Source organism: Typopeltis vanoorti, chromosome 24 (genome assembly GCF_054136105.1).
Source record: "Typopeltis vanoorti isolate ZY-2024b chromosome 24, IOZ_Tvanoo_1.0, whole genome shotgun sequence".
NCBI lineage: Eukaryota > Metazoa > Arthropoda > Arachnida > Uropygi > Thelyphonidae > Typopeltis > Typopeltis vanoorti.
Genome location: NC_143572.1, coordinates 41,205,762 through 41,224,967, shown reverse-complemented (window position 1 = coordinate 41,224,967; position 19,206 = coordinate 41,205,762). Strand labels below are relative to the sequence as shown.

At 35.9% G+C, this 19,206-nt stretch overlaps 1 protein-coding gene across 1 annotated transcript in view; it reads left to right on the top strand.

Annotated features, from left to right (window-relative positions):
- LOC150093127 (motile sperm domain-containing protein 2-like) overlaps nt 1-19,206 on the top strand; it is a 227,228-nt gene that overhangs the window by 188,669 nt on the left and 19,353 nt on the right. Inside the window, exon 11 of the mRNA XM_090414158.1 lies at nt 18,941-19,032. Coding sequence (XP_090270284.1) covers nt 18,941-19,032 — 92 coding nt within the window. The remainder of the gene's footprint in view (nt 1-18,940; nt 19,033-19,206) is intronic.

The window sequence follows — 19,206 nt, the reverse complement described above, 5'->3', positions numbered from 1 at the left end:
TTTTTCTTATGACTCATACCTGCGAGGTATAAGGACTGTGCATTTGAGAAATGTTAGGGATTTTGACATTTAATATGGTAAGTATGTTGTCAGTTGAATGAACTTCCCACGATTAGTCTGCTGACTACATGGAAGGTATAATAATAATAGACTCCATGCTATCTTTGCTTCTTCCTTTGTCTACTTCCATATTTAATTTGCCATCTTCTCTAAATATTATGCTTAAATAACTGAAATTTTTTTACTATATAGTAGTTATTCCTTTGGTCCTCAATATTTAAATTGTGGTGAGAGTTCTGTAAATGAGGTAGTGCATGAGAACATTTTTAGAAACTGAGGAGGACTGCAGTAATCAAAAACACATCAGAAATACTTCAGCAGAAAAAGCTACTGGAAAGGTGAAAAATGTGCAAAGGTGGCTACAAGATGATATGCAACTTGAAATTTGGAATAAATTTTGCAGCAGTCCTTACATAAAAGGCAGGTCTAGTCACAAGGTTCAAATCCCAGTTATTTATGCAATTCCTCTGATACCTCTCCTTAAACTCGTTCTTCATCATCAGGGCACTCACAACTACCTCTGGCAGTTCATTCCACTCATTCACCACTCTCCAAGCAAAGAATCTTGTCCGCATTATGGGCACAATTGTAATCAGCTAATAATGATGTAATTCAAATATCAATCGGGTATTATTGATTAATTTTTAACAGAAAATTTAGTTTTATTATTTTTATGGCTATTTAGCCTATTTTTGTTTATTAGGAGTATCCCTTTTTTATAATGTCATTGGCTTTTTACTCAATTTTTAGGGCATTATTTAGGATATTTTAAAGATAGATACATGAAGAATATATAGGAATAATAATTCAGACATACCTTTGTAGGATGTTGCTGGTTGTCTTATTCAGCAGCATATGGTGACTGTGATGTCACCTACACAGGTTCTACGATGAGATCTTTATGGGCAAGACTACAAGAACACTACTATGACTGCAACATACTAATTTCAGAACATCTTAACAATAAAAAAATGCAACAACTAAAAGAAAAACAGAATACAAAATACAAGAAAAATGAAAATAGCAGTCCACTTCCTTGAACAGAAGCATACCCCCACAAATCGACAAAGCCATAATAATAGACATACAGGAAAATGAAACGATGCTTAGAATATGACAAACTCAATAAACATCCACTGCCCTACATAATCTCCAGGAGTTGGAAGCTCCAAAACAAAAATTAGGTCATGGCTCTGACCAATAAAATACAACACAGATACACTAAAGACAAAAACCAAGCCTGCATGACATAGCCTCCACTTCCCCCTACGAGCTCCAAAGATGATGCACTGTTGAAACGGCTCGCACCCTGTTACTCCCATCCCCTGATCTTATCCCATCATATCCTTCTCCTTCCTCAAAAATCTTATACCTCCCTCCCAAAGAATTCTCTGCCCACCTTTAAAAAAAAACGAGTTTAAAATTTGCACACCTCTTGCCTCACCGATAATTCTCCCACATCTCTCTGTCCCCACATTTCTAACCCACCTTCCTTTGAGTCATACTTTAACAGCAGATAAATGTATATCGCCATACTCTGGATGCTGCTATATTTAGCAGCATCTGGAGTATGCTGGTTGTCTTCTTATTAGAAAACAACCAGCAACATCCTACAAAGGCATGTCCAAATTATTATTCCTATATATTCATGTCTCTGTCTTTAAAACATCAGTAATGTGCTAAAAATTTAGTAAAACGCCAATGACATTATAAAAAATGGGTACTACTAAACAGTTAGTTTAAACGAGTAAATTAGTGGGTCAATCATAATCAAAAATGGCTATAATGTGATTTTATAATCATGAGTGATTTAAATATATTTATAAAAATTGTCAACTAAAAAAAATATTACTTCATGATAGACACTAACCAGAAATCCTTTTAATTTTTTTTCAATGTTTTTCCAATCCTTTTATTTAATGTTTTTATACCTGTTGAATATGGAAATAAAAATTATTTCCTTTTTACAAATAATGCTTTAAATATGGCTTACCTCATTTGTCACACTTGTATTCAAAGTTAATGGACTTTTCATTTGCTTTCTGACCTAGTTATATGCAAATACAGTAGCTTTATTTACACCAAGTCAAAGTAAACAGAAGGAATGGTTAGGGGATTACAAAGGATTGTTTGTTCTGAAGTCCAGCTCATATCAGTTTACTTTACAGATAATAAACAGTGTTATTAAAATATAATCTAGTTTATGCTTAGAAACACCACTACAATAACTCGTTAGTGATTATTAGTTGTGCTTTTTTTTAATAATTTTTCAGCAATTTAGTTTTCTTTTTTATTTTATAATATAAATACATAATCAGACAATTTTCAATTATGTATGATATGGACCTAGACAATATTGCAAATTTAGATTCTGTGGTGAATCTGCATTCATCCAAGATTCATCAGATGTATCTGGTTATTCAACATCTAGAACCATTTCAGAAAATGAAACTTACTCGCATTAAATACTACTACCAATGGTATGTTTTTTGAGATATAACAAAAACTGTTCAGACTCTACTATAGTTGTTGCACTTTGTTTAAAATACCTGACTGTGTTGAGATTAGAGGATCTCATAACTTGTCAGGGAATTTCATGTCTCATTTAAAAAGAAGCAATGTCACTGTACTTGGAACATAGACAATTATTTAAAATCAAAACAGTCAGAGAAATGCAAAGCTAACAATTGTATGATTACCAGAAGTAAAAGTGTGTTAACAAAAAAAAAAACTTTTCTGCTTGAAACCAGGAGGATCTTAGAAAGTTACATAGAAAAATTTATTGTTAATTCTATGATTCCTTTCAGCATTGTGGAAGATCTTTTTTGGAGTTTGAGAATTTAAATATTTTGATCAGGATTTGAAAAGGTGCAGTAGACATGATTTGTCTTTGTTTGAAAAATGTAATAGTCTTAATTATCATCAGTGCTTAAAGATTTGAAAAGAATTAATGAACATCCTTTATGTGCTTAAGAACACAAAGGGAAAAGCTGGATAACTGGAAGAAGACCATGCAGCCTTTAAAGAATGCAGAGAAAAATCTAAGAATTTTTTAAAAAAATCTAAGAAAAATCTAAAAATATTACCAGGGTGGACAGGGGAACATTCACCTTTCTCATATTGTGAGAAAGGTGGATGCTCCAAGAAGATATGAATGCATGTAGACAGGAAAGGAAGGGGATGACCTGGGATCAAGAGGAAACAGTTGGATTTGAAGAGGGTTCTAAAATGAATAAGGAGAAAGGGAAATTGTTTGAGTTGAGCATGGAAAAATCATGTCAAATGAGTGGTATCAGTGGAACTAGCTATAGATCCAGGAATGAGCTGCTGTATTTGTATACAAATGCTAGAAATGTAAGAAACAAGGCAGACGAAATGGTTGCATTAATTGAGTCAGTTCACCCAAAAGTTATTAATAAGTGAGACATGGCTGGATGGGGATGATATCTTGACAGGAATAGAGATGGAAGGATATGATGCATTTCATGAGGATAGAAAGGGTAAAAAGGGAGAAGGAGCACTATTGATGATAGTTATGTCCATACAAAGTAGAGATGCAAGAGGGGAAATAGTGCCAGTGGCTTTGAGGCAGTATGGTGTGAGATAAAGGTGAATAGAATGAAATACTTGGTTGGATGTTTTTATAGACCTGGTAATGTGGATGGTAGTGACTATAAAATGTATAATCAAATTATGCAAGCAAATAAGAAAAGGGTGATCATTATAGCAAGAAAATGAGTTTCTTGAGTTTTTGAGGGACAACTATATCAGACGGTATGTAACAGAGGGCACATGAGGATTGAGGGTCTTGGATTTGTTCATGTCATCAGAAAATGTACGAGGGTGGTCTGTAAAGTTCTCAGTCTTGACCATAGATTGCAACACTGTCAGCAAGATTTATTTTTTCTAAGTTCGTACATCTGTCATAAGCATCCGTGTGAGATTGCAAGTCATTCTACCAAGTAATTTGTTTTATACAGCTGTCTGATGCAAAAGTGTTGTCTATCCCTTGAAATGGATAAAATTGAGTATCGTGTGGTTATATGAGGGACGTCCAGAAAGTAAGTTCCATTTTAAATATTTTCACTGCAGTGCTGCGATTGCAATGGTGTGCATATGTGCAGAGTTGATTCATTAGCATAGAGTTGGTGCCATTTTCAGACATTCTTGCAATGCGTATGCTTCTTGGCATGTGTTTATAATGTCTAAGAAAATCAAATCGCCTGCTGCATGTGAAATTAGGTCAGTTACTCATTTCCTGAATGAGGAAACGTTAAAGCAGCTGAAATTCATCAGCAAATTATTGAGGTTTATGGAGAACATGCAATGAGTGATTCAATGGTACGAAGATAGGCAAGACACTAATGAAGGAAGGACAGATGTGCACGATGAACAGAGCGGGCGACCATCTTTAGTGACTGACGATTTGGTGCGTTCAGTTGAAGAGAAGATTAGACAGAATAGGGGATTCACTATGACATCACTCTCGCTGCAATTTCCAGAAGTTTCAAGTTCATGTCTTTTATGAAATTGTGTCAGAGAAACTGAATTATCGGAAATTGTGTGCATGTTGGGTGCCGAAGTTGCTTACGGAACAACTCAAAATGAATCGTCTGGGGAGTGCGTTGGAATTCTTGACACACTATCGTGAGGATGGTGATGCTTTCCTGAGCAGATTGTCACTGGAGATGAGACATGGGTGTTGCATGCAACCCCTGAATCCAAACAACAGTCCATGGAGTGGGGCACACCTCATCACCAGTCAAGACAAAGTTTTCCACTCGGAAAATCATGTGCACTATGTTTTGGGACAGACAAGGAATTTTACTGGTAGACTTCTTGGGTGAAGGCTCCACAATCAATGTAAGTATGTACTTCCAAATCCTTAAGAAACTACATCGTGCGATCCATAATAAACGACGTGGCATGCTTACCAGGAGCGTTGTTTTGATTCATGATAATGCCTGCCCACACATGGCCGGCATAACATAACTTCTCGCCACCTTCATCTGGGAACAATTCCATCATCCCCTATATAGTCCTGATCTCGCACCAAGCAACTTTCATCTGTTCAAACATATGAAATCTTTCTTTGGTGGCTGACAGTTTCAATACGATGAAAAAAGCAGTCAATACGTGGTTTGCGTCACAGGTGGCAACCTTCTACGACGAAGGTATACAACTTTTGGTGCCCCATTATAAGTGCCTGAACAATGGCGGAAATTATGTAGAAATAATTTCCGCCATTGTTCATCGTAGTGAAAGATGTCTACTTTAATTTCCAATAAAGTTTTTTTTTGTAAGTATATTTTTGTTTCTCAGTGCATCGGCACTTACTTTCTGGATGTCCCTTGTAAAATTCTTTTTTAAGGAAGATTTAACACCAAAAGAAATTCATTCGAAGTTCATGAAAGTTTATGGGCACTCTTCTCGTTTGTTTTGGACAATTAAGAAATGGGCTGCCAAGATTAAACATGGCTGTACCAGCCTTGAAGATGATCCATATGAAGGATGTCCAAAAAGTATAACAACACCAGAAATCATTGATCAAGTGCATGATATGGTATTGGATGACTGGCAAGTCAAAGTGCATGAAATTGCTGAGACTATAGGCATTTCAAAAAAACGTGTGGGATATATTTTGCATGAAGAATTGCAAATGAAGAATCTTTGCGCAAGATGGGTGCAGTGCTTGCCCACAGCAGATCAAAAATGCACAACATGCATGAAAATCTCTGAACAGTGCTTGGAGCGTTTTAACATGAATAAAACTGATTTTGCGCATCAATTAATATGGATGAGACTTGGATTAACCATTACACACCAGAATCCAAACATTAGTCAAAATAGTGGACAAAAGCCAGTTTTCCAGCGCCAAAGATGACAGTCGGTTCCATCATCAGGAAAGGTCATGGCATCAGTGTTTTGGGAATGCCAAAGGCATTTTGTTTATTAATTATTTTGAAAAGGGTAAAAGAATAACTGGAGAATATTATTTCCATCTTTTAACCAGACTAGATGAAAAAAATTCACAAGAAAAGACTCGGTTTGCAGAAGTAAAATATTGTCTTTCATCAGGACAATGCACCTGCCCACAAAGGTGTTTTGGCAATGGGAAAATTTAGGAATCTGCCCTATGAATTGTTGGACCATCCACCCTATTCCCCATATTGGCTCCCTCTGACTTCTATCTATTCCCAAAACTAAAACTCTTCCTCGCTGGTCAGAGTGTTTCTTTGAATCATGGGGTGATTGCAGCTGTGTAGCGGTATTTTTCAGATCTTACTAAGAACCACTACAGGGATGGAATAATGGTGCTAGAGCATCACTGCAATAAATGTATTAGTCTTAAAGGAGGTTATGTTGAAAAATAAAATATTTTAAATTATAAATGCGTTTTTCATTATTAGGCCGAGAACTTTTCAGACCACCCTCGTAATTATAAATGAGCTGACCAATCACCCTCCAATTGGTGAGAGCGACCTCTGTGAGAAAAGGGTATATATGGAATTACAAGGGTGGTGATTATGAGGAGCTCAGGAGACAGCTTGCAGGTGTAGCATTGGAATCAGGAGTTAGCTGGGATGGGAAATCAATGCAGCTTTGGGGATTTTCAAGAACTGTCTAGTAGAAGCAATTCTAAAAGTATTCCAAGGGTCAGAAGGTTAAATAAGGTCGGTGTGAAATGGATGAATGAAGAGATTAAGTATGCAATTCAGAGGGAAAAGCGTTATTGAGGCAGCATAAGAGAAGTGGTAATAAATTCTATGATGATTACAAAGAACAGGCAAGGAGGGTGACTTGTTTGGTAAAGGTAGCAGAACTGAAGTATGAGCAGCAGTTAGCTAATGAAGCCAAGAAGAATCCTAGGGAGTTCTTTCAATATGTAGCCAGCAAAAAAAAAAAAAAGAATGATTATGAAAGGATGACATTAATTGGAGAAAATGGTATAAAGACAGCTGTTGTGGAAGATATAGTGGAGATACTTAATGAGTAGTTCATAATTGTCTTTCATTCTTGTGAATGTGACCTCATGGAGAGATTCATGGAGTCACTTTCTCTTCCCCATCAACTGGGGAGGAGAAAGTGACTGTAAGCGAGCAAGAGCTGTATGGGAAGTTGAGCAAATTTGATATAAACAAGGCTGTGGGTCTTGATAACATATCACCATGTATTCTGAAGGAATATGCCAGGGAGTTAACATCTGTCTCGACATAGTTTTTTTTTAATATGAGTCTTGCACTTGGTCAAGTTTCAAAGGATTGGAAGGAGGACAAGATTGTGCGGTTTCATAAGGGAGGTGATAGAACTCAGCATCAATTATAGGCCTATCTGTGTATCAGGTGTTGTGGTTAAGTTGTTGGAGAAGTTTGTGAGAACTAGGATCCAGAATTGGGTTGACAACGATGGTGTTATTTGATGGACATCATGGATTTGCTAAGAGAAGGTCATTTTTTAGTAATTACTTACTTATTACAATAAGGCAACAGTAGCATTGGATGTAGGAGATGGATACACAATAGTATACTTAGATTTTGCAAATGCTTTTGATAGATTGCCACATAAGTTGATAGTCAAACTAGAGTGGATGGGGTTGGATATTAGATTAGTGCATTGGATCAGAAACTGGCTATCAACAAGTTATGTATGGGGGTAGCAATATTCCCAGAAAAGGAAAGTCACTAGTGGTGTATCTCGGGGATCTGTTATAGGGCTATTACTCTGTAACTTCTATGTTTATGATATTGGCGAAGATTTGGATGGAGTTATTCAGTTGTTTGCAGATGATGCAAAGCTGGGACAAACTATGAAGAGTAGAGATGTTGTGGCCTTATAAGAAGACTTGAATAAATTTAGTGATTGGGCACAGGGATGGGAATGAGAGTTCAGTGTTGCAAAATTTGGGAAAAAAAGATGGGATGTAGAATTTATGCTTAGTGTGGATATATTGTCAGAGGTGGAGGAAATAAGAGATCTTGGGGTGATAGTGGATAATGATCTGAAATTTAGGGGACACATTGCCAAAATTTTGAAGACAACAAAGACTTCTGGGTATGATGCAGAGGACACTAATTTGTAGAAGTAGGGAGATTCTTCTTCCATTGTATAATGTTTTGATTAGGCCACATACATGGAGTACTTTGCCCAGATTTGGTCACCTGGTTTTCAAAAGGATTGAAGAGATGTTGGAAATGGTCCAGAGGCGACTGACTAAGGTAGTTTCTGACTTCTGGAATGTCCAATATGAGGAAAGATTGAGAAGATGCAATTATAGAGTCTACTGGATACAAGGAAGAGGGGGGGGATATGATAGACTAGTAAGGGATGGCTATACAATGAATGTTGGAGAGGTTCTACAGAAAACAGTTGGAGATCAGGAAGAATCGGAGATTCTCCCTGATCAGGGTTTTCAGGGATGACCACAGGTCATCCCTGAAAACTGTATAGAGAGAGGATATGATCAGGGGAGTGAGAAGCAGGTTTTTTGCATGCAGAATTGTGAATAATTGGAATGTCTTCCCTGAGAGTGTGGTGTCTGCAGAGAATTTAAGTGTGTTTAAGGGGTGGTATGATGAGCTGTATAATAAGTGGACCTCATATGTGTGTATAATAAGTGGACCTCATAGATGCATCTTTGACTCCATGGGGTCTTTGGGTAATAATAAGAAAGTCTCATTGACTATTGTAGACAGTGATGTTTTCTCACTGGTGCAGGACACTGGAGTGAACAGAGGATTTGAAATTGGAAGTGATCACCATTTAGTCTTGAGCAAGATAAATTGAATTTCATGCTGAAAAGAACGAGTAAGGAAGTTTTAAAAAGCAAATAAAAGTAGAGCAGCTCTTAGATGTTAACTGTAGCAGACTGAAATATACAAACATTATTCAAGAAAAAACGAGAGTTTGTGAACAGCAACCGAACTTAAAGATTTAGTGGCAAGCCCTGATCAAAACATTGTTTGATTCAGAGAGGCATGTGAAGTTGTCTGCAAGCATAGAAGAATCAGAACTCCATGGTGGACACAGGAAGTTAAAGAGGTAGTGAAGGAAAAGAAGAAAGCATATTGAAAGTTCCTTGCAAATAAGTCAGCTTGTGCTCTTAGAGAATACAGAGGCAAATGCAAGAAAACTAAATAATATGTATTAAGCTAGCTAAACAAAAGTCATGGGAAGACTTTGGTAAGAACATAAAAAAATATCAGGAAGGTAGCAAAATATTCTGGCGGCTGTTGAAAAAGCTCGGAAATGGAGGAAAGAGTGCTATAAACAGAATTAGAGATGATAAAGGTGACATGGAAACTGGAGAAAGATATCCTTGAAGTATGGAGTAATTACTTCGAAAAATTGCTAAATGAAACAAGCAGTGACAGCATTTTTTTAAAAAAAAATGCTCAACAGGCATGCAATCAGGAATATATATCCTTACTTGAAGTAAAAAAAGGCCACCTGCTGCCTTTTCACATTTAAGGCTTTTGGTGGCCTTTTTTTACTTGAGCAAGTAAAAAAAGGTCACCAAATTGTTGAAAATTTGGTGGCCTTTTGATATTTGACTAGAAATGCTCAAGTATGAAGGTATAAATCATGTTGGAGGCTTAATGGAATGTATACAGCACTCAGAAAGGATTAACATAAGTTTAATACTTCCTATATTTCGTCTTAGTCACTAGGACATCTTCAGGGATTACAAAAACAACTAATGTAACATTTATGAACACAAATATCATACAATACTAAGCCCAACCACATGGGTGACACTGAAGTCCTATCTAGGTGAAGCGCCCTCTAAGGGTGGTTGTAGGTGGCCTGGAATGTAAGGTGGGACCTCTGGTGATAGTGTTTCCCAAATCTTCGGAAGCTTAATGCAACCGTATTTATTAAGATTTGGTTGATTTCTGAGAGCTGCTGCTTCTAAGAATAGTCTCTTTCTTGAATTTGCTTTGGAGCATAGTGGTTTTCTTCCAAGAGACCCTGTGGGTGGTGTCCAAGACATGGTCAGCCAAGCCTGACTGACCATAGTTGTGTTTACAGATGTAAGACTTGTGTTCCTCCAGGTGGATGGATGCTGATCTGCCTGTCTGTCCAAAGTACGCCAGCTTACAGGAACAGGGTACTTTGTAAACTCCAGGCGGAGAGAGAGGAGGGAGCTCATCTTTAGTAGAACGGCTAAGGGTAGCAAGGTAGCAAGTTTGTGGTTGAACAACAAGGGATTTGTATCCCCTTAATTATTATTAAGGATGCCAGAAAAATAACCATTTGGCTTTCAATTTATGTTATAATATACAAACACACCTTTATGGCATTTGTATAGTAAAGGTAAATTCTTTTCACTTAAACCTTGTTATCTTCCAGGTCTACCTACTCACTGAGACCCCAAGGTTGAAACTGGTCTGGGTAGTGACCTCTCCTCATAATGTAATTACAGTATTACATCCCCTAGGGGCTGTGTTTTTACATTATGAGAAAATATCAAGGATAGTGAAGGAGCTTGCTCCACCATTGCTTTGAGTTGCCTTGGTGTTGTACTACCAAGTGGTCATTTACACTTGGATTTGCCGATAGTTTTTCGGTATATACGAAACTCATAGATTCGTAGTTCTCGATCTTAGAGTTTTGCTTACTGGCAGTTGAACAACAAGGGATTTGTATCCACTTAATTATTATTGATGATGCCAGAAAAATAGCTGTTTGGCTTTCAATTTATGTTATAATTGCACTAGATGTGTTTAGGAGTACATCATCTGCATTAAGCAAAAAGCTAAGTTTTGATGTCTCCAGTTCTAATGTCAGTTTTAATGCCACTTTCTTTCATAATGCTATCCATATAAATGATGAATAAGTGTGGAGGCAATGTGCATCCATCCTTGTGTTATTCTTGATTTTATATCAAACTATTTTCCTATATATCTTTTAATTCTAATTGCTGACTTGCAACATAAATATAGCCTGATTATATAAAGAAACCTGTGGAGAATTCATGACTAAATAAACACACGTAAAACCACAGTAATAAGTTTTTTAATACGTAAATATTTCGACCTATGGATCTTAGGACACCGTCAGTACAGTTGGGAACAATACTAGGAATAACATACAGATAGGGTGCATGAATACAATGGAATCCAAATGCGTGCAGCAGCGCTTTCTAGCGTTAAAAAAAAAAAAAAAATTAGATTATTTAGATTACAGTAAAATTATTTAATTATTTTACACATTTTTATGACAATTTCCCATACTTTAGGAATGCAAGGACATCATTGTGGTTTAGATTGGGTCTGTGAAGTAGGGCTTGAGCACTTTCTTTATATAAACGTTCATGTTTGTATGAAGATCTGTGTAGAAATTTGGTCTTTTCCCAGTGGATCCTATGGTTTGGGTTTTCAACTCCGTGTTGGGTGAGGCCAGATTTCTGCAGCTTGATGAGACAAATGTAGTCTTCATGTTCAGAGATGCGTTTCTGCCTTTCTGCCCATAGTACGACCGTTTACAGGAGCATGGTTCCTCGTACATGCCAAGTAGTAAAAGAGGTTGGAGTTTGTCTTTAGGCTAAGGTAACAAGTTGTAGATCTGGTTGATGGCTTTGTAGGTTGTAGCAAGATTGTATTTTTTCATAATTTTTGAAAGTCGCTCTGAGATGCCTTTGACATATGGTATGGGAATCCTATGGGCTTGTTCTTGTCTAGGTTGATGTGTAGAGAAGTGGTTGATGATTTTTTTGGGTAGTTTTAGGATTGTATCCATTTAGAATGGCTGTGTTTTTGATTATTTCCAATTCTTGTTTTAGAGATTCCTCAGAGGAGCAAAATCTGTGCGCTCTGGTTACCAGTGATTTGATGATGCCAAATTTTTGAGAAGGATGATGAGCAGAAAAGTTGTGGATGTAGCGACCTGAAAAGGTCGGCTTTCGATAGACAGAAGTGGAGATGGAACCATCTTCTTTTCTTTGGATGTGTAGATCCACCAGGAAAGAGATACCCTGTGGAGATTCCTTTTCTAACATAAATTTGATGCAGGGGTGAAGGAGGTTTATTTTATCTAGAAACAGATAAAGCTCTTGTTCGGAATGACCCCAGACTGCAAAGACGTCATCGACATAACGTAGCCAGATTTTTGGTTTGGGTTGAAACGTGAAATTTTTTCTTCAAGATCGTCTATAAACAGGTCTGCCAAGTTAGGTGATAAGGGAGACCCAATAGCTGTTCCCTCCTCTTGCTTGTAGATTTTTTCTTTCCAAGTGAAATAACCAGAAGTAATTGTAAATTTGAATAGTTCAACGATATCAGACCGAAATTTTTGAGTTAACAGGTCCACTGTTTCCTTATGGGGAATATTAGTGAAGAGGGAGACAATGCCAAAGCTAATTAGCATCTCTGTTTCCAACACTTGAGTGTCTTTTATTTTAGCCAAGTTAGGTGAAACTCTGTGGAATTTTTAATTGATGAGGCTAAGTGGCCAATGTGGGGACAAAGAAGGTTAGATAAGAATTTTGATAACTTGTACGTCAGGCTGCTAATAGAATCAACAACGTAGAATGTTGTTCTTGTGAAGTTTGGGTAGACCGTATATTCTAGGAGGTCTCACTTGGTATGTCTTGAGTTTTTTTTTACAGTTTCTTCATCTAAAGAAGTTGTTTCATCAAGTAGCTTGTTCAATTTCTTGAGCTGTTTTTTTGTGGGATCATAATCAAGTTTTGTATAAATATTTCAATCTTGGAGTAGTAAATTCATTTTTCGGTCATATGACTGAGTATCAGGAACCACAATGGTATTTCCCTTGTTTGCTCTGGTGATATTTATGTTTTCATTATGTTTTAAGGCGGTAATAGTTTTCAATTCTGATGGTGGAATATAAGTCCGAAGGTTTGGTATCAAAAATTATTTTTTCTATTTCAAAACGTTTTTTTGGCTTCAAAACTGGAGAGGTGGCCTATGTTTCTTTCGATGTTGTGTATAAAATCTAGATATGGAAAGCATTTTGGAGGAATCGCATACTATTTTTTGTAATAATTTTTTGTAATAAATATTTTTCATTTAGTAATATAGACTATGTATTGTTCTATATAATGCTTCATTTACCTCATATAATTGTAGTGTTTTGAAAAGCTTTTCTCTGAGCCCCTTTTCATATGCCTTTTCTAGATCTACAAAACTTAATTACAGATCTTTGTCATAGTCCCATGATTTCTCTACATTTGTCTTAAACTGAAAATCTGATCTTGACAGCCTCTGTTTGTCATGAATCCAGCTTGTTCTATAATAATTTTCTTCCACAATTGTTCTCAACTTCCTTTCAAGTATGCTTGTATAAATCTTACCTGTAATTTAGTAGTGAAATTCCTCTAATTCTTGTGTTTAACTTTATTTCCTTTTTTTAAAATGTGGGAACAATGTGAGCCCTGCTCCAGTCATCTGGAATTTGAATCACCTTCTAATCAGACCCTCTGAATTATGCAGTTGAAAACTTTTATACCTCTATATTTAAGCATTTCTGGTATAAACATGTAAAAGTGTTTTCTACTACACCTGCCTTTCCACATTTTGTGTTTTTGACTGATTCTTCTAGTTGATATGTACCCCTGTTTGTTCCTCTTAAAAAATTTCTGCTATGGTTCTGACCCTGCTTGTTTCTTTAAGTCTTTCTTTCAAAGTAAGACATCATTTCTCTAGGACATCATTTCTCAAACTGTGGTGCATATACCACTAATGGTACATTACGTTATTTTTGGTGGTACAATTTTTACACAAAATATTTAAATGTTCAGAAAAATGTATTTTAATATTGTAATGAGTAGACTGTTCCAAGAATTTAGCTTGGAATCCGAATAAAACGAACAAATAAATTTTATTGCAGTTTTATGTGAATTTTCAGATGTGAAGTCTCATTAGCGTGTCATAAGGGTTTTCATATTTAATATTTATTTTGAAACAGTATTTTTGTATGTAAAAAAAATTATAATAAACAAAGTACATATAACATAATGATGGTACATATATTTTTTGATTGTTATTTATGTGATTCAAAATTCAAAAATTTTTTTTATGTGATAAAAAATTTAAAAAGAACCCCTGCTCTAGGATATGCTTATCTTCAGTTTTTATTTCACCATTATCTTTGATTCCTTTTATAGTACTCTTTCTCCATTTAAGCTTTTTCAATATCCTCCAGAACACTTTGCTGCCTTCCTGATATTTATTTTTTATATTCTTGCTGAAATCTTCTCATGACTTTTACAAGTAGGTTTGCTCATACATTTTTCTCGGTATTCTTTTAGGGTAACTGCTGACTTATTTTCTAAGAACTTTTGGTATGCTTTCTTCTCTTCCTGGGCTACTTCAGTTTGTCCACCATGGCATTTTTAATTTTTTATATCCTTGCAGACAACTTTGCTATGTGCTTCTCCCACCTCTCCTCCACCCCCAGCTGAATCAGTCAATGGTTTCTTCAGAGTTTGCCACTGAGACTCCAAGGTTCGATTCTTGTTTTTCAAACTGCTTCATTCTTTATTTAATGTTTGTGTAGTTGAGTTTACCTGTAATAGCTACTGAGCTTTTGTAATTTAAAAAAAAAAAAATGTACATGCTATTCTTTTCAATGTGATATTCATTTTATTCTACTTAGAACTAAGTCAATGTCACTTCCAGTTTCAAATCCTCTGTATACTCTTGTACCCTGATCCAGCATGAAGATATCACTATCAACAACAATATAGTCAGTGAGGCTCTTATTTCTGGTGTCTTCTCTCCATGTGAACTTGTGCACATCTTTATGTTAGAACATGGTGTTAATAATGACTAGTTCATATCCTGAGCGGAAATCCAGCAGATATTTACCGTTATTATTATTCTTTCCCTTTACTTTAAATTTTCCCCAAATTTTCCTGTATGTCTGGTGGGATTCATTTCCTCCTGCTGTTTAGATCTCCAGCATACCACTTTTTCCATTTTCTTTATATCAGCAGCTTACTTTGTCTCAAAATTCCTCCACTTTTTCCTTAGACGAACTTTCTGTGGGACCATAGACACAGATGTTTGAACATCTTCATGTTGAATGCTATCACTACTCCTTCCTTTCCCTGATCATTATTGTCTGAACACAACATCCTATACCTAGTATTTAGTAAGATTTTACCTGTTTCTCTCTTTGTTTCAGTGATGAAAATTATGCCCTCATGGTGCTGTTCCTTCTTCTGAAAGCTCTATTTTCCATTAATGTTTCTTATATTGATGGTTTTCTATCTTTAGCTGATGGTTTTCTATCTTTAACTGACATTGTTAAATTTATGATTATTAAATATTTAGTTGATATCAACTGCAGGAAAGGAGTGATACAATTTTGATTGACTAATTAAAAAATAATTGATTTTTGATTACTTTTTCAATCATTCATTAGTGATTACAAATTTAGGTGATCAGTGTCCATCACAAGTTGATTGATATAGATCTGATGATTAAAAAAATTATTTTAATCAGTTGAAAATATGATTAAAAATTTGATTATGCCCAACATTACCACACACTCTTATACAACTTCTAGCATAATCCCTTGTCCTCTCTTTACTTGTAAGGTAATGAAAAATTTCTTTTTTTTTTTTTGCAGTCTTGTAGAATCTATTTAGTAACTTATAAGTTTCTATCATGTCCCCTTTCTCTGCTTGGTAACTAAACTCTGCAATGCACAAACCTTCAATCTGTCCTCATAAAGAACATTCCACACAGACCTGTCACTTGTCTCTTAATTCTCATCACCACCCAAGAAACCTAGATGACCAAATCTGTGCACAGTAGTAGAGATCCAGCCAAATTGTGATTATATAAAAACGGATAATAACTTCCATATATTGTCATTGTTTTTCAATATCCAAGTCCTTTACTTGGCTGTTGAGAAACATCCAACTTTTGCAATATGTCTGAACTTCAAATCTCCATCTACCATCACCTACAAAGCCCTAGCCTCATCAGTTTCTTGTAATCTAGTTACATCAACATGATATGAAGTATGAAATCTTTTTCATCCTTTGCAATTTTTTCATAATTACTGCATTTCCTTACATTTTACACATTAAATTAACATCATTGTTCTTTGCCCACACTGCCACTTCATTTAAATAATTCTACAAGATAGCTACATTACCTTTATCAATTATTGCCATTTCCTTATATCAAATGGAGTTTTAAACACTCCACTAGTTATCATCATCAGACTTAATTCGACTCTACCATACATTCCTCTCTGATGTCTGTCAGCCTTCCTCCAATCTTCTCATGAACCTCATTTCCATTTTCTCCAACTTATGTAATAGTTTTCCATGTGGTATTTTGCCAAATTCCTTTGCAAAATCCAGAAGTTTAATTGTGTAACCATTTCCTTTTTCCAATTTTGCTGTCACATTTGTCGTAAAATGTGAATAAATTGCCATCTTTTACATAACCATCCACCCACTATAGAGTCTCATATTACTATCATCCACCCATTTCTGAATTTAAAAATGCAAATTTTCCAATACTTTAACTACTACCCTGATATTTCTGTCTTGGAGCTACCTTTATGTAATAGAACTGTCTTGCTCACTTTCCACTCACTCCCTTGGAACCTTGCTAGAGCTGAGACTTGGATTAAATAACTTCATCAGAGGCATAGCCATTTCTCTTGCATATGTTTGTAGGACATTGACCAACATAACATTCAGTCCCATTGCTGTATTGCCTTTGATATTTTTTCTGTATGCTTGAGCACCTTGAGTTTGTCTATCTCAGTTCTCACATCATTAACTGCATCTCCACAGCACTTAAGCCTCTATACACAGACAAATGATCTATCAGTAGATCTACTTCTGCTTTCAACTACCTCTTCTGCTAAATGTTCTGACAAAATCCTAGTAGGCACAATGCTGTTCCCTTTAACAATCCTAAAAGCCACTAAATCCATTTTAGAACTTGTGCGTTATGTACAAAAATCAAAACATTGTTTTTAATTTGTATAAAATTTCCAAGCACTGTATATTCCACAAAATTTGGGTACTCACTTATGACATAATTAATATCATTTAAAGACAAGACCTTAGTACAATTTCCTGATAAATGATGCAATATATTGTGGTGTTGGCAAAACAGATGTTATCTAAATAACTATTGCACAATTAAGACAATGTTTCCTAGATCTCATAAATCATTAGTTTACTATATTTTTGCTTATGTCTATACTGGGAAATACAGAATTGCAAAATGCTGAATTTGTTATGAATAACCATTGATCTACAAAAATCGTTTTCATTCAGTTCATTGGATAACAGACAGTGCTTTGGTCTGTTAGCCATCACTTTATTTAACTGATGAGTTAGAGTTTAGCTATAATAATAAACTATTTAGTTGAGCAAAAATATTATTGTATGATGCTATTTCTAGTAATATTTTGTGATAATTCTGCATTTGTGGACCTCATAAAATTTTTCCATAAGCCAGACATTGTACATGGACCAACAGCTGAAAATCATGATACATACATACATATTCTGCTTGGAAAGAAGTCAGTGAACACTCACATGGGCAAGGTGCATTGTGCCATATAATGAGTAGTGTTCATAAATGGTATAAATTGGAGGAATATGATGCTCACAAGTGCAACTGTGTATGAGTAAAATGACTGTGAGAAGGGAACCGACAGAGTTTGAAAGAGGCATTGTGATAGGATGCCATGTTCCAGTCCGGTCTATTCAGGAAATTGTTGACAAATTGGGCCATCCCAAGTCAACAACCAGTACCACATTGAGATGGAAGTGCAGGGAGTCAAATGCAAGTGCTATCTGCCATATTCCCACCACTCTCACAAAATGTACCATATGACGCTACAAATAACGCAAAAACCACCATTGGTCGGCCAACACATTGAATGTGGAGTTCCAGGCACCGATTGGAATACAAATCTGCATAAAAACATTTAGAACCATGATCCACAACATGACCTTCCATGACTGGACCACAGTATGCATGCCTCACATTTACCTGAACCAGCATACAACATCTTCTTTGGTGAAAAGAGCATATACAGCAGGGTGCAGAATCTTGGAAAGCTGTGTTATGGAGCTACGAATCACGCTCACCTTCTACCAAGCAGATGGATGGGTGTGACAGATGCCTGGTGAACATCTCTTACCAGTGTGCATAACTCCCACCTATGAAATTCGAAGGCGTTGGCATGATAGTATGGTCCTGGTTTTGCCTCCAACCTCTGTTTGTGGTGCCACAAACATTGAACTCGAGCTATCTGAATATTTTGGACAATGCAATGCTTCCTACTTTGTGGTACGTCTACAGAACTGACCATTGTCTCTTTCAACAAGACAGTGCACTGGAGTCATAAGGCTGTAGCTGTGTGGTTTGTGGACATGAGCGAATTTCATCACACTTGACTTGCCTCCACAGAGCCCTGATCTCAACCCCAGTGATTGGTGGAATGAACTGGAGCATCGGGTGAGGTCAAGGGACATCCTCATCACAACAGTCCAGGATGTCATTACATGCTTGCAGGAAGAATGGTTCAAAATTCCCATTGATTGCTATTGTATGCTTGTGGAAAGTATACCCTATAGGATTCCTGCTGGAATCCTACAGGGTATACTGTAGTCATTGCAGTAAAAGGAGGTCCTAAGGTCCTACATCTTATTAAGGTGAGTGCCATGGTTGTTTGTTCCTCATACTATGGCATCTGTTGACTTCTTTCCAAGCAGTGTATGTATGTATCTAATATCGTTAACTATTATTTGCTGGAAGTTTTTATACTCGCCATCATACATAACCTTTTTATTCATTTATTTGTTATTATTATTATATTTTTTTGCTGGATATTACTAAGTAATTAAATCAGGCATATGTTTTATTTTGTGAAGGGACATTCTGCTAGCCCATCATGTATGAGAAACCAAAAACTGAATGCAGGAGCAACAGATAACTGCATATTAGGAGGGATTTTAAAAATCAAGTAAAGGATTTTGATTATTAATTTTTTTTTAACTGGCTAGATAGCTATAGATATGATTTAATGTTATAACTAAGAATATACACTTAAATTCACAAATAACCCACTATCTGTTTCTTTTCTAAATCACTTAGAGAATTGAACAACGTAGATTCGAATATAAATTAAATTATACTT